The following is a 15,977-nucleotide window of genomic DNA, read 5'->3' as shown; positions in this document are numbered from 1 at the left end:
GCCATTCAATAAGATCATGCCTATCTGCTCCAGGCCTCAACTCTTCTTTCGTGCCAGCTCCTCATAGCCCTCAACTCCCCAATATTTCAAAAATCTATCTACCTCCTCTTTAAATACTTTCAGTAATCTAGCCTCCACAACTTTCTGTAGTAGAGAATTCCAAACAGTCACTACCTTCTGAGAGAAGAAATTCCTTTGCATCTCAGTTTTAAATGAGTGTCCCGTTATTCTGTAACTTTGTCTCCTAGTTTGAGATTCCCCCACTAGTGGAAACATCTTCCCAACATCTACCCTGTCAAGCCCCCTCAGAATCTTGTACGCTTCAGTAAGATCACCCCTCATTCTTCTAAAGTCTAATGAATAAAAGCCTAACCTATTTAACCTTTCTTGATAAGTCAACCCTTCATCCCAGGAAAAGATGTGTAGTAAGAGTTTCTATAGATATTTAAGTAAAAAAGAGTTAACAAAGTGAGCGTTGGTCCTATTGGGAGCGCACCTGGGGAATTGATAATGGAAAGTAGGGAAATGGCAGACAAACTAAACAGGTAATTTTCTTTGGTTTTCACTATAGAGGACACAAGTAACATCCCAGAAATAACTGTAAATCAGGAAATGGAAGGGAGGGAGAAACTCGGGAAAATTACAATCACCAGGAAAGTGGTACTGAGCAAATTGCTGGGGCTGCGGGCTGACAAATCTCCAGGTCCAGATGGACTTTACTCTAAGGTATTGAAAGAAGTGGCTAGTGAAGTTGTTGATGCACTGGTTTTAATTTTCCAATATTCCCTGCATTCAGGGAAGGCTTAATTAGATTGGAAAATAACAAATATAACTCCTTAATTCAAAAAAGGAGGGAGAAAGGAAGCAGAAAAGTATAGGTTAGGTAGCTTAACATCTGTCATAGGGATAATTAGAAGCTATTATTAAAGACATTATAGCAGGGCACTTAGAAAAATTCAAGGCAATCCGGCAGAGTCAACATGGTTTACTAAAAGGGAAATCATGTTTAACCAAATTTATTGAGTTCTTTGAAGGAGTCGCATATGCTGTGGATAAAGGGGAACCAGTAGATGTGCTGTACTTAGATTTCCAGAAAGTATTTGATAAAATGCCACATCAAAGGTAATTGCAGAATATAAAAGCTCATGGTGTAGGGAGTAACATATTGGCATGGTTAGAAGATTGGCTAGCTAACAGGAAACAGGGTTGGCATAAATGGGCATATTTCTGGTTGGCAGGAAATGACAAGTGGTGTGCCACAGAGATCAGTCCTGGGGCCTCAACTCTTTACAATTTATATAAATGACTTGGATGAAGGGACCGAAGGAATGGTGGCTAAATTTGTTGATGACAAAGATAGGTAGGAATGTAAATTGTGAAGAGAACGTAAGGAGACTACGAAATGACATAGATAGGTGAAGTGAGTGGGAAAAGATCTGGCAAATGGAGTATAATGTGAGATGTGAAATTGTTCATTTTGGCAGGAAGAATAAAAAAGAAGCTTATTATTGAAATGGTGAGAGATTGAGGAGTTCTGAGATTCAGAGAAGTCTGGGTGTCCTAGTGTATGAATCACAAAAGATTAGTATGCAGATACAGCAGGTATTAGGAAAGTTAATAGGATATTATCATTAAGGTAAAAGCAAAATACTGCAGATGCTGGAAATCTGAAGCAAAACAGAAAATGCTGGAAAAACCCAGCAGGTCTAACAGCATCTGTGGACAGCAAGACGGAGTTAAGGTTTTGAGTCCGTATCACTCTTCTTCAGCGCTAAAGAGAAGTAAAAATGTGATGCAATTTAAACTGTTTAAGGGGGGGAGCAGGTGAAACTGAATAGAAGGCCAGCAATAAGTGGACACAAAGAAGAGATTGGCAAAGATGTCATGAACAAAAGGACAAAGGGGTGTAATGGTAGTGATACTGGCTAAAGGAGGTGCTAGTGGTGGCATTAACGTCGGAGAGCAGAATATAATAATGGCAGGACAGGGTAAGTATTCTAGAAAGAACAACATGAACAAGTGATAGATGGCCCTGTTAGGAGTGGGGTACGGGTAGGAGATGAAGGGGGGAAATAGATCGAAAATACGATAAAGGGCAGAATTTTGCCCTTGGATGGCTTGTGGGCCCCACTGGCTTGGCAGCGGGTGGACAGCTGATCCCTGCCATCGAAATGGGGTCCGCTGCCATTTTGAGCGGGCAGGCCAGTTAAGGCCCGACTAGCGGCCTGCCCGACAGGAAGCACTATACGCTTCTTGTGCGGGGGGTGGAGGGATTCCCCATCTATCAAAGTGCGCGAAAGAGTGCACTGCTCCATGAGGCAAAGTCCTGTCTCAGGGAGATTCGTGAAAGGTAAGTCAAGTCTAAAAATAGATAAATATTAAAATTATTAACATGTCCCCCTCATGTGACAATATCATACAAGATGGGACATGTTAATAATAAACAGATAAAATTTATTACATTTTTGATAAACGGACATGAAACTTCATCTCGCCAGTGGATGAAGTTTCATGAATAATCTGGAGCCCGATGGGTCTCCTGGCCTACCCGCCAGCCTTAAGCTTGGACGGGCGGGTCTTTAATTAGCTTAATTAGCCTGTCAATGGCCTCAATTGGCCATTGACAGTTCGGTGAGCGGTCAGTTGATTGTGCTGTCCCCCCAACCTTCCTAAAAATTTAAATGGCCCGGGATGACCTCGGGGATTCCTCCTGACGTCATCCTGCATCTTTTTCCCCTTGGCGAGTGGGCCCCGCCCCCCAAATCGCCGAGGGGAAAATCCTGGCCAAAAAGTGGGAATAAAACAATGAATAAAAATGAAAAGCATTAAAAATAAAAATAAATAGATAAAAAATAAAAAACAAAGATAAAAAAATAAAAATGAATATTGAAAAAAGGGGATAAAAAATGGATGAGGATGGAGGAAAGAGTTCAAGTTCTGAAGTTGTTGAACTCAATGCTAAGTCCAGAAGGCTGTAATCTAAAGATGAGGGTCTGTTCCTCCAGTTTGCATTGGGCTTCACTGGAACATTGCAGGAGGCCAAGGACTGACATGTGAGCATGAGAGCAGGATGGGCTGTTGAAATGGCAAGTGACAGGAAGGTCTGAGTCATGCTTGCAGACAGACCAAAGATGTTCTGCAAAGCGGTCACCCAGTCTGTGTTTGGTCTCTCCAATGTAGAGGAGACCACATTTTGAGCAGCGAATACAGTAGACCAAATTGAGGGAAGTGCAAGTGAAGTGGTGCTTCACCTGAAAGGAGTGTTCAGTCCTTGGACGGTGAGGAGGGTGAAGGTAAAGGGGCAGGTGTTGCACCTTCTGCGATTGCATGCGAAGGTGCCGTGGAAGGGGGGTGAGGTGTTGGGGGTGATGGAGGAGTGAACCAGGTTGTCCCAGAGGGAATGGTACCTATAGAATGCCAATGAGGGGGTAAAGGGAAGATGTGTTTGATTGTGGCATCATGCTGGAGTGGGTGGAAATGGCGGAGCATGATCCTTTGAATGTGGAGGCTGGTGGGGTGAAAAGTGAGGACAAAGGGGACCCTATCATGGTTCTGGGAGGGAGGGGAAGGTGTGAGGGCAGAGATGCAGGAGATTGGTCAGACAAGTTTGAGGGCCTTGTTAACCACAGTGGGTGGGAAACCTCGGTTAAGGAAGAAGGAAGACATGTCAAAAGTGCAGTTTTGGAAAGTGGCATCATCAGAACAGATGTGACGGAGGTGATGGAACTGAGAGAATGGGATGGAGTCCTTACAGGAAGCGGGGTGTGAGGAGCTATTGTCGAGGTAGCTGTGGGAGTTGGTGGGCTTGTAATGAATATTGGTGGACAGTCTATTACCAGGAATTGAGACAGAGAGGTCAAGGAAGGGAAGGGAAATGTCAGAGATGGACTATGTGAAGGTGATGGAGGGGTGGAAATTGGAAGCAACATTGATAAATTTTTCCAGGTCCAGACGAGAGCATTGAGTGTCACTGAAACAGTCATTGATGTACAGAAAAATGAATTGTGGGCCTGAGTAGGACTGGAACAAGGAATGTTTCACATACCCCATAAAGAGATAGGCTTAACTGGGGCCCATGCGGGTACCCATAGCCACACCTTTTATTTGGAGACAAATTTGAGGAGAAATTGTTCAGTGAGAGAACAAGTTCAGCCCGATGGAGGAGAGTGGTCGTGGATGGGGATTGTTCGGGCCTCTGTTCAAGGAAGAAGCGGAGAGCCCTCAGACCATCCTGGTGGGGGATGAAGGTGTTGGGGGTGGGGGGTTGCCCTCAAACCAGATCAGAAATATTATCATTTATTGTGAGGAGGATTGATTACAAAAGTATAGAGGTTATGCTTCAGTTATACAAGGCATTGGTGAGACCACATCTGGTGTATTGTGTGCTGTACTGCTCTCTTTATTTGATGGAAGATGTAAATGTGTTAGATGCAGTTTAGAGAAGGTTTATTAGACTAATACCAGGAATGGGCGGGTTGTCTTATGAGGAAAGGCTGGGCAAGTTAGGCTTGTATCCACTGGAATTTTGATGAGTAAGAGGCAACTTAATTGAAAGCTTTAGGTTTTGACAGGGTGGATGTGGAGAGGATGTTTCCTCTTGTAGGAGAATCTAGACTAAGGGGCCACTGTTTAAAAATAAGGGGATGCTCATTTAAGACGGAGATAAGGATAATTTTTTTTCTCAGAGGGTTGAGAGTCTTTGGAACTCTCTTCCTTAAAAGGCGGTGGAAGCAGAGTCTTTGAACATTTTTAAGGCAGAGCTAGATAGCTTCTTGATTAACAAGGGGTTGAAATGTTATGTGGGGTAGGCAGGAATGTGTGGTAGAGGTTACATTCAGATGAGCCATGATTTTAATGAATGGCGGAGCAGGCTCGAGAGGCTTAATGGCCTACTCCTGCTCCTAATTAGTATATTTGCATGTTTTCACCTGCCCCACCACCCAGCAGGAATCACATTGACTTACCCATGTGCCAGCCATAGGCTCCAGAATGGAAAATTCTCCTATAATGCTAAACTGTGTTGTATACCACAAGGAATCTGAAAAAAATCCTTCAGGCTTTTTGCTTTTGAGGTGGAAAAATATGATGACAATATGCTGTGAAAAACCTATATTTTATTTTGTGCAATGTACCTTTAAGAATGCAACGTGCTGAGCAACACTTTGAAAGATGGTTTATTGGTTTCCTGATTATGACATCATTAGGGTCCAAGAAATGACCACATGACTTTGGCTTGCCGTGGGGATGAAAAGCTAAGAAGTAAAGAATGAATAGAAAGCTAATTGCATTGGGGTCAGGTTTTTTTTTCCCCTGTCTAGCAGTTCAGTGCATTGAAAATCCAAACAACAAGAAAATGAGTAAGGCTCTATCCGAATGGAACATTTTCTTGTTTGCTAGTCTTCCAACAGATCCTGGTGTTGAAGCAGGTCTTTGAGGATAGAACAGAGGGTGTGATACTGTGTGTGTTATATAGTTGGAAAGGAGAGAAGACTGAAGAGAGAGAGGGGCACTGTAAATTGGACAATATCAAATGCTACTGCTGAAGAGGTGCCAAAGCGAACCAGATTATTTAAAGGTCTCAGAAATTGGAGACTCTGAGGATTCTGTGCCATCAGAACTGTTGTGAACCAATTGGGAGCATGTTTGTAGACATCTGACCAGTCACTGGTAAATATATACAGGGATTTTGGATGGAATATGGCTGCTGGTGAATGTGAAGCCAGAGCTGAAGTGATTGGATGGCAAACAAGAGATCCCACAAAATAAAGGCTGGGTTAGAAAGACTGAGTTTAAACGTGATGCCACATTTGTGCAGGAAATAATGTGAGTGCTTGCGACTAAGTAGGCAAGCTTCAACTAAAAAAGGTGAAATTTGCTTTGTTGTATCGACAATTTAAAGCGAAATCCATCTTTTTTATTTGAAATCTCCATATCTGTGAATTAATGTTTGAATTGATTTGTTAAGTTGGTTTGTTACAGTAAAAATTTAAAAAAGGGAAATTTTGTTCAACGGCTTTCTTTCTGTTGGCTTCTTTTATTAAAAGCTCAAGGACTATATTTATCATCCAGCCCTAATTGTTCAGAAGGCATTTAATGGTCAACCACAACAATGAGAATCTGGAGTTACATGTAGGCCAGACCAGGTAAGGGTGGTATATTTCCTTCCCTAAAGGACATTAGTGAGCCAGATGGGTTTTTGTGACAATCAGCAACAGTTTTGTGGTCATCATCAGACTTTTAATTCTAGATTTTTATTGGATTCAAATTTCACCATCTGGCATGATGGTGGGATTTGAACCTAGATGCCCAGAGCATTACCCTGGGTCTCTGGAATACTAGTCCAGTAGCAATGCCACTATGCCACCACCCACATTGCTGTAAGGGAGGGAGTCCTAGGGTTTTGACCCAGCAACAGTGAAGGAATGGCAAAAAAGTTCCAAATCAGTATGGCTTGTAACTTGGAGGGGAACTTGCAAATGGCAGTGTTCCCATACATCTGCTGCCCTTGTTCTTCTAGACAGTAGACATCATGGTTTTGGAAGGAATGCTCAATGCAACTTGCAGGAAGGTATACACTGCTACCACTGTGGTGGATGGGGATGCCGATCAAGCGGGCTGCTTTGTCATGGATGTTATCAAGCTTTGAGTGTTTTTGGAGCTGCATTCATCCGTCATCATTGCTGGATCAAAATACGAGTACTCCCTACTTAACAGCACTGTGGAAGTATGTTCATCATGTGGACCACAACAGTTGAAGAAGGCAGCTCACCACCACCCTCTCAACTCGTGATGGGCAATAAATGTTGACCTTGTTAGCAACATGATAGAATGGAATTAGCAAACTCATTTTTCTGTGGTATCACCACTATAATGAAATTTGGCTCCAATTGACCTTTAAAAGATGCACATGCACTACAATATTTAATTGTAACAAAAGCCAATAATTCACAGAATCAAATGGATTAAACATTTTTAAATTATTTCAGTTTGAATAAACTATGATGTATAATTACATGAATTCGTTCTCCTTCCCTCGAAGTGACAGCCAGCATGGTATCGTAATCCTTTGGATGGAAAACTACTTTATTTACATTATCAAATATTCCCGCTAGGTGGGCCTGCATATAAAAATGTAAAACAAATATGAAAACACTTTGATAATGTAAAACTCAATCACATTTCATGTACAATAGGACAAATTACATTGGGTTCGTCTGGAATTGTACTGTGGAGTCTAATTTAGAGAAGGAGTTGCATGATTAGAGAACAAGATTTAAAAATACAACCAAAGATGTTTCATAGAAAAGGAACATGCAGGACACTGGAGTTGATTTTTTGTGAAACTTCTCCTGTTAATTTTCTGCAGTGGAAACAGTCCCAGTATTTCAAGTCGCTTCCTTAAATAATAACTTCCCAAACCAGACATCATCCTGGCGAATCTATGCTGTTTTCGCTTTATGAATTTAAATCTCTTGGCGGTATATTTAGTCTAACCCCAATCAGTGGAAAATTGATGTGATCAGTTGGCCACCCATTTTGCATACCACCTGGTTTTACTTTGCACAATCAATTAGGTTAAAATCACAGGATCACAAAATTTTTACAGCGCAGAAGGTGGTCAATTGGCCCATCGTGCCTGTGCCAACTCTCCGAATGAGCAACTCACCTGCTGCCATTCACCTGTCTTCTCTCCCTAACTCTGCACATTCTTCCTTTTCAGATAACAGTTTAATTCCCTCTTGAATGGTTCGATTGAACCTGTCTCCACCATACACTCAGACAGAGCATTCCAAACCCCAAACACTCACTGCATGAAAAAAATACTCACATCACCTTTGTTCCTTTTAGATAAAAACATATGAACATAAGAAATAGGAACAGGAGTGGGCCATTCAGCCTCTCAAGCCTGCTCCACCATTCAATAAGGTCATGACTGATCGTCCCCAGGCCTCAATTCCTCTTTTGTGTCAGCTCCTCATAGACCTCAACTCCCCAATATTTCAAAAATGTATCCGCCTCCTCTTTAAATACTTTCAGTGATCTAGCCTCCACAATTCTCTTGGGTAGAGAATTCCAGACATTCGCTGCCCTCAGAGAATAAATTTCAAACTGAGACGCGAAGGAATAAGTGTCCCCTTATACTGTAATTATGTTCCCTAGTTTGAGATTCCCCCACTAGTGGACACATCTTTTCAATATCTACCCTATCAAGCCCCCTCAGAATCTTGTATTTTTCAAGATAACCCCTCATTTTTCTAAACTCTAATGATTGAAGGCCTGACCTGTTTAGCTGTTCTTGATAAGTCAAACCCTTCATCCCAGGAATCAACCTGGTGAATCTCTTTTGAACTGCCTCCAATGCCAGTATATCCTTTCTTAAGTACAGGAACCAAAACTATATACAGTACTCCAGGTGCAGCCTCACCAAAAACCTGTACAGTTGTCACAAGATTTCCCTATTTTTAGACCCCAATCCCCTAGCAATACAGGCCAAAATTCCATTTGCCTTCTTAATTACTTACTGCACCTGCATGCTGACTTCTTGTGTTTCAGATCCCTCTGTGCTGCCTTTTTTTGGAGTCTCTCTCCATTTAAATAATAGCCTAACTTTTGATTCTTCCTACCAAAGTGCATGACTTCACAATTCCCTACATTAAACACCATCTGCCAAGTTTTTGCCCAGTCACTCAACCTATCTATATCCCCTTGCAGATTCCTTATGTCCTTATCACAACGTGCCCTCCCACCTATTTTCGTGTCATCAGAAAATGTGGATACATTAACTCTGCCCCTCCTCCAAGTCATTAATATAGATAGTAAATAACTGAGGCCCTAGGACTGATCCTTGTGGCAATCCACTAGTTACATATTTCCAGCCTGAAAAAGACCCATTAATCCCAACTGTCTGTCTTCTGTGTGTTAACTAATCCTCGATCCATGCTAATACATTACCCCCAATACCATGAGCTCCTATCTTGTGCAATAATCTTTTATGTGGCACCTTATCGAATGCCTTCTGGAAATCCAAATACATTACATTTGCTGGTTCCCCTTAATCAACTCTGCTTATTATATCCTCAAAGAACTCTAGCAAATTTGTCAAACATGATTTCCCTTTCACAAAACCATGTTGACCCTGTTTGATTGTATTAAGCTTTTCTAAATGTCTTGCTATTTCTTCCTTAATAATGGACTCCAGCATTTTCCCAACAACAGATGTTAGGCTGACTAGCCAATAGATTCCTGCTTTTGGTCTCTCTCCCTTCTTGAACATGGGTATCACATTAGCGGTTTTCCAATCTGCTGGGCCCCTCTGAGAACCCAGTGAGTCCTGCAATATTTTGACCAATGCCTCCACTATCTCTGCAGCCATTTCCTTCAAAATCCTTGGATGCAGGCCATCAGATCCTGGTGACATGCCTACCTTTAGTCTCATTAGTTTGTCACTTTGTTCCTCGTGGTAGAGACAAGATCTTTCCTCCCATTAGCTCCTTGCTTATCTGATGTCTTTGGGATGTTTATGGTGTCCTTCACCATGAAGACTAATATAAAATATTGGTTTAAATTAGACTAAATAGAGGGGTCCTGGAGAGGGGATAAGTAGGCTTACAAAGCAAAAGGATATGGCAGCATTGCAGGACAGCTATTTAGGTAATGTGACAGGAAGAGACAGAGTGTACAAAAATTAAAAAAAAAACAGGATCCAAGTAGGAAAAAATGGTAAAAACGTAAGATTAATCGCTCTTTACTTAAATGCACATAGTATTTGGAACAACATTAATGAATTAACGGCACAAATAGAGGCTAATGGCTATGACCTTATAGCCATTATGGAGATACGGTTACAAGGATATTAAAGCTGGAAACTAATTACTCAGGCATATGCGACTTTTCGAAGGACAGGCAGGAAGGAAAGAATGGTGGGGTAGCTTTGTTAATATGAGATGGAACAAGTATGATAGCAAGAAATGATCTTGGATCAGAAGATGTGGAATCTATATTGGTGAAGGCAAGAAATATCAAGGGGAAGAAGACACTGGTGGGAGTAGTCCATAGGCCCCCTAACAGTAGCTATGCTGTAGGACAGAGAATAAATCAGGAGATAATGAAGGCATGGAAAAAAAGGCAGTATATTAATCATGGGTGACTTAATTTTCATGTAGATTGGGAAAATCAAATTGGCAGATGTAGCCATGAGCAAGAATTCATAGAGTGTATTCAGGACAGTTTCCCAGAATAATATGTTGTGGATCCAACGAGGGATCAGGCTATTTTGGATCTGGTAATGTGTAATGAGGCAGGTTTAATAAATGATCTCAGAGTAAAATACCCCATGGGAAACAGTGATCATAACATGATGGAATTTAGCATTCAGTTTGAGAGTGAGAAATTTGGTTTGGAAACAATTATGCTAAAGTTAAATAAGGGTAATTACAAAGGAATGAGGGCATGGTTGGCTGGAGTGGACTGGGAAAGAGGTTTAGTGGAAAAGATGGTTGGAGAATGATAGCAGATGTTTAAGAAAATAGTTCATGACTCACAACAAAGATATATCCCAATAAGGAAGAAGGATTCAAGGAAGGGTATAAACATCCATGGTTAACTAAGGAAGTTAAGTACAGTATCAAAGTGGCAAAGATTAGTGGTAAGCCAGAGGATTGGGAAAGTTTTAAAAACCATTAGAAGATGACCAAAAAATAATAAAGAGGGAGAAAATAAACTTTGAGAATAAACTAGCAAGCAATATAAAAATGGACAGTAAGAGCTTCTTTAAATATATAAAAAGGAAGGGAGAGGCCAAAGTGAACAGAGGTCCTTACAGAATGATGCTGGATAAATAATAATGGGAAACCAGAGAATGGCAGAGGAGTTGAATAAATACTTTGCATCAGTCTTCACGGTAAAATACACTAATAGCATACCAAAAATACTAAATAATCATGGGGTAAAAGTGAGGGTAGGGAATAAATACAATAACTATCACTAGAGAAAAAGTACTAGGGACGCTAATGGGGCTAAAGGCAGATAAGTCACCTGGACCTGATGTGTTGCATCCTAGGATATTAAAGAAAATAGCTGCAGTGGATGCACTGGTAGTAATCTTCCAAGAATCCTTAGATTCTGAAAAAGTCCCAGAGGATTGGAAAACTGCCAATGTAACACCCTTATTCAAAAATGGAGGGAGGCAAAAAAACAGGAAGCTATAGGCCAGTAAGCTTAACATCTGCCGTTGGGAAAATATTAGAGTCTATTATAAAGGATGTAATAGCAGGGCATTTAGAAATGCATAATATAATCAAGCAGTCAGCATGGCTTCATGAAGTGGAAATCATGCCTGACAGATTCATTAAAATTCTTTGAGAAGGTAACAAGCAGGATATATAAAGGGGAACCAGTAGATGTAATATATTTGGATTTCCAAAAGGGGACGTTTGGTAAGGTACCACACATAATGCTACTGAATAAGACAAGAGCCCATGGTGTTGTGGGTAGTATATTAGCATGGATAGAGGATTGGCTAACTAATAGAAGATAGAGAATTGGGATATGGGGGGCAGTTTCAGGATGGCAACCTGTAGCTAGTGGAGTGCCACAGGGAGCAATGCTGGGGCCACAATTATTTACAATATAAATTAGTGACTTGGATGAGGGAAATGAATGTACTATCGCCAAGTTTGCGGATGATACAAAAATAAGTCAGAAAGCAAGTGGTAAGGATGACAGAAAGAGTCAACAGAGGGATATAGACAGCTAAATGAGTGGGTGGGCAAAAAAGTGGCAGGTGGAATATGATGTAGGAAAATGTGAGGTTATGCACTTTGGCAGGAAGAACAGAGGAGCTGAATATTACTTAAATAAAGAAAGACTGAAGAAAGCTGCAGCACAAAGGGATTTGGGGGTCCTCATGCATGAATTCCAAAAAACTAGCATACAAGTTCAGCAGGTAAATGGGAAGGCAAATGGAATGTTGGCCTTTATTTTAAAGGGAATGGTGTATAAAAATGGGGAAGTCTTGCTAAAACTATACAAGGCCCTTGTTAGACAACACCTAGAATACTGTGAACAGTTTTGGTCCCCTGATTTAAGGAAAGATATACTGGCATTGGAGATGGTCCAGAGAAGGTTCACTGGTTTGGTCCCAGGTATGAAGGCATTTTCTTATCAGGAGAGGTTGAGTAGGTTGGGCCTGTACTCATAGGAGTTTAGAAGAATGAGAGGTGACCTTATTGAAACAAATAAGATTCTTAGGGGGCTTGACAGGGTAGATGCTAAGAGGTTGTTTTCCCTTGTGGGTAAGTCTAGGACCAGGAGCCAGAATCTCAGAGTAAGGGGTTACCCATTTAAAACAGAGATGAGGAGGAACTTCTTCTCTCAGAGTGTTGCTAATCTGTGGAATTCTTTACCATAGAGGCTGGGTCGTTAAGTATATTCAAGGCTGAGATAAACATTTTTTAATCAGTAAGGGAATCAAGGGTTATGGGGAAAAGGCAGGAAAGTGGAGTTGAGGATTATCAAATCAGCCATGATCTCATTGAATGGCGGAGCAGACTCGATAGTCCGAATGGACAATTTCTGCTCCTACATCTTACGGTCTTAAATCATCTGCAATTTACCTGTTGCCCATTATCAATTCTCCTGTTACATCCTCCAAGGGTCCCATGCTCACTTTAGCCACTCTCTTTTTATATACCCGTAGAAGCACTTGCTGTTGTTTTTAATTTTCTTGCCAATCTACTTTCATAATCAATTTTCTCCCTCTTTATTAGCTTTTTAGTCATCCGTTGCTGGTTCCTAAAAGTTTCCCAATCCTCTAGCCTACCCTTAGTTTTTGTCGTTTTGTATGCCTTAGTTTTTGATTGGATACTCTCCTTGGCCACTTTTGTTAACCACAGGTGGTTCATCCTTCTCATCGAGTCCTTCTTTTTGACCTGGATAAATTTTTGCTGAGCGTTATGAAATATCTCCTAAATGTCTCTCACTGCTCATCCACTGACTTTTCCTTTAGTCTGTTTTCCCAGCCCGCTTTAGACAACTCTTTCTTCATACCTCTGTATTTGCCCTTATTTAAGTTGAGGACTCTAATTACGTTAAATCTGTGCCCTTTTGTTCTCAATCCTTTCCTGAGTTTCTCCAAATCTACTCTTTCCAGATCCCTCATGATTTTGAATACCTCTGTCAAGTCCTCGCTCAGCCATTTTTCTCAAAGAAAACAGTCCTAACTTCTTCAGTCAATCTTCATAACTGAAGTTCCTCATTCCTGGAACCATCCTCATGAAAATTTTCTGTACCCTCTCCAATGCCTTCATATCCTTCCTAAATTCTTGCTACCAAAATTATCACTTCACATTTCTTTACATTGAACTTCATCTGCCACCTGTCTGTCCATGCCACTTTTGAAGTTCTACACTATCCTCCTCATGATTCACATTGCTTCCAAGTTTTGTATCATCAGCAAACTTTGAAATTGTGTCCTGTACACCAAAGTCTCGGTCATTAACATGTATCAGGAAGAGCAGGGATCCTAACACCAATATAAGCTTTCATTCAGTCCGAAAAACTACTCCTAGTTTCCTGTCATTCAGCCAAATGAGGGACCTCATATCTTAAGATGTATCCTTCTCCCCTTTCCAGACAGTTTTGCTTCAAATCCACCCATCGCTTGGTATAATAGTGCTGCCTTTTTCACTAGGTCCCTGCAATACAGACTACTGGAACAACCACAGTACGTGTGGTTTGAAGTGCTGTAGGAATTCCACCCATGACATTGCAGCACAAACTTATTCACAGGCAAAAAAACCTTTAAATTAACAGGAAGACCACTACTGATATAGAAATTGTATTTTCTCTTACATGTAATTTAAACTAAGAACTTAGCACAATTTATCCAAAAATGGCATTGTTAAAAATCTTGCCCAAGTTCCTATAAAACTTAATTTCTTTGGGTCTTTGATGGATTTGTCAATGGGCATAATTGTCCCAGATTTGTACTAAGTGTGGTAGCAGGCATGAAATAAGACGTTTTACCCACCAGCTGCAATAGCAGGATTTTGCGCCATGTCCTCCCCTTCCCAGTGCATCCCACCTCATTAATAATGCAATCACGGGAAGCATGCCGGATCGCTAGCAGACGGGCTTGGATTTTTCTGCCACACCGTGACCTGAGTGCTTCCTCACTCCAGGAGCCATATTTAAAGAGCATCTAAGCACAGCCTACTTCATGTTTACAGTCTAGGACTGCTCCGGGCGACAGATGGTCCCAAAAGCAAAGAAAGCAGCAGCTCCCAAATTTAGTGATGCCTCTCTGGGGCATCTGCTGGACACAGTGGAAAGCCACCGCAGTGTCCTCTAACTCCACTCTGACCACAGGAGGTCTACCAATCTGGCCTGGGAGGCAGTGGCAGCGATGGTCAGCACCGTCAGATCACAGAGGAAGTCAACCGCCCAGTGCAGGAAGATGATTAAGGCCCTCATCTGTTCCTCCTGGTATTGTCAACCACCTCATCACTCAACTCAACACAATAAAACCATCACACATCCACAGGGATCTCACACTTCAAGGAACAATACCCTAAATCTCACACACACCCTCACATCTCCATTAGGATCATATTATCTGGAGATCATATCCTCATCCTGTCCATGGATCTATTCACCACACAAACATTCCACATAGTGCCAGGCGTCCTGCACACACTTTCTCCATCTGTTTTCATGCAGGAGAAGCTGGCTGACAACATCAGGGAGAGGTTGCAGACCAGGGGCAGAGCGGCCCACATTAGGCCCCTCACTCACTTTGAGGAGCGTGCTATCACGGTGACTGGTGAGGATGTGGACCATGCCTGCAGCGACAGAAAGACTGGCGGCAAAACCCACGTTCGGATCTTGCATCCCATCATCCCACTCAACACAACTGTGAGTGAGTGCTCTCCTTCCTGCTTTTAACTCTGCTACCATGCACTAATTATCTCTACTTTAGTTCACAAGGAGTTCTGCCAAGTGACTGACGCCCTCAGCCAGCCATTCCCCCAGCTCCATCCATGTCCTCACCTCCAATAACAGAACACCTCCTCCATTGAAGAGCAGAAATGAGCAGCCTGGAAGACGCGTCACAGCGCTTACCCAGACCCTCCACCAGCACAGAAACACACACCTTGGTGGGACCTAGATCTAGAGCAGACTTGGGTTCACAATCTGGTGGTCACTGCACAGATAAGTGCTCACAGCAGGAGGTGGCAGGTTTAGCAGAGCTCCCTGGCATTCGGAGGGCTGCTTGGGAAGAGGCATCTGTGAGGTCCGAGTCAGATGACAAACCTCTAGGATTCAACCTTCCAACTGATCTTGGAGAGTCAGCAGAAGGCAGAGGAATATCACGCAGAGCTGTTGGAAGCCCTCAAGAGAGTGGCAAATGAGTCAGAGGAGTGCGCCTGCCCGATCTCTGATGAAGTGGTGCCCACATGTGCGCACATGGTCTCCATAGGAAAGATGGCAGATGTCATGGAGACCCTGGTCAAGCAGAATGCGGAGATGCACGTAGACCTGCACTCCATCGTGCTAGCCATGGGTGAGTTCCTGCTGTGGCAATGTGAAAGGGAAATGGGGCATCTTGATGTCCCTCCTAGTGCTCCTTCCCTCAAGGAGTCAGGCCGGGGCCCTTGGGCACCAGAAGGGAGGAGGAACAGCAGGTAAACACCCCTGGGTCAACTACACAGAAATCGCAGAGGCTGTCCACTCCCTCTGAGTCCCCTTTGCCTGTGACCCCCTCAGCCTCATCCTCATCCTCTGTCACCACAGAGGGAGCAGCTGGCCCACAAGAGGCCAGCCAAAACAAGCCGGACCCCTCAAGGCCTCAGCTCCCCAGAGGACGCAGGGCAAAATCATCAGAGGTAACAGGGCCAAACATTGTACAGGCTGTCTCCATCCATGCTGTGGACATAAGGGCAGAACCCAGATGAAGTGGTAGGCCTAGGAAATTAAGA

At 42.4% G+C, this 15,977-nt stretch overlaps 1 protein-coding gene across 1 annotated transcript in view; it reads right to left on the bottom strand.

Moving 5' to 3' along the window:
- LOC121278115 (dynein heavy chain 8, axonemal-like) overlaps positions 1–15,977 on the bottom strand; it is a 1,831,678-nt gene that overhangs the window by 926,313 nt on the left and 889,388 nt on the right. The window contains exon 41 of the mRNA XM_041188200.1: positions 7,014–7,118. Within this exon, the coding sequence (XP_041044134.1) occupies positions 7,014–7,118 (105 nt within the window). The remainder of the gene's footprint in view (positions 1–7,013; positions 7,119–15,977) is intronic.

Source organism: Carcharodon carcharias, chromosome 5 (genome assembly GCF_017639515.1).
Source record: "Carcharodon carcharias isolate sCarCar2 chromosome 5, sCarCar2.pri, whole genome shotgun sequence".
In the NCBI taxonomy this organism is placed as follows: Eukaryota; Metazoa; Chordata; class Chondrichthyes; order Lamniformes; family Lamnidae; genus Carcharodon; species Carcharodon carcharias.
This window is presented reverse-complemented; position numbering and strand designations above follow the sequence as displayed.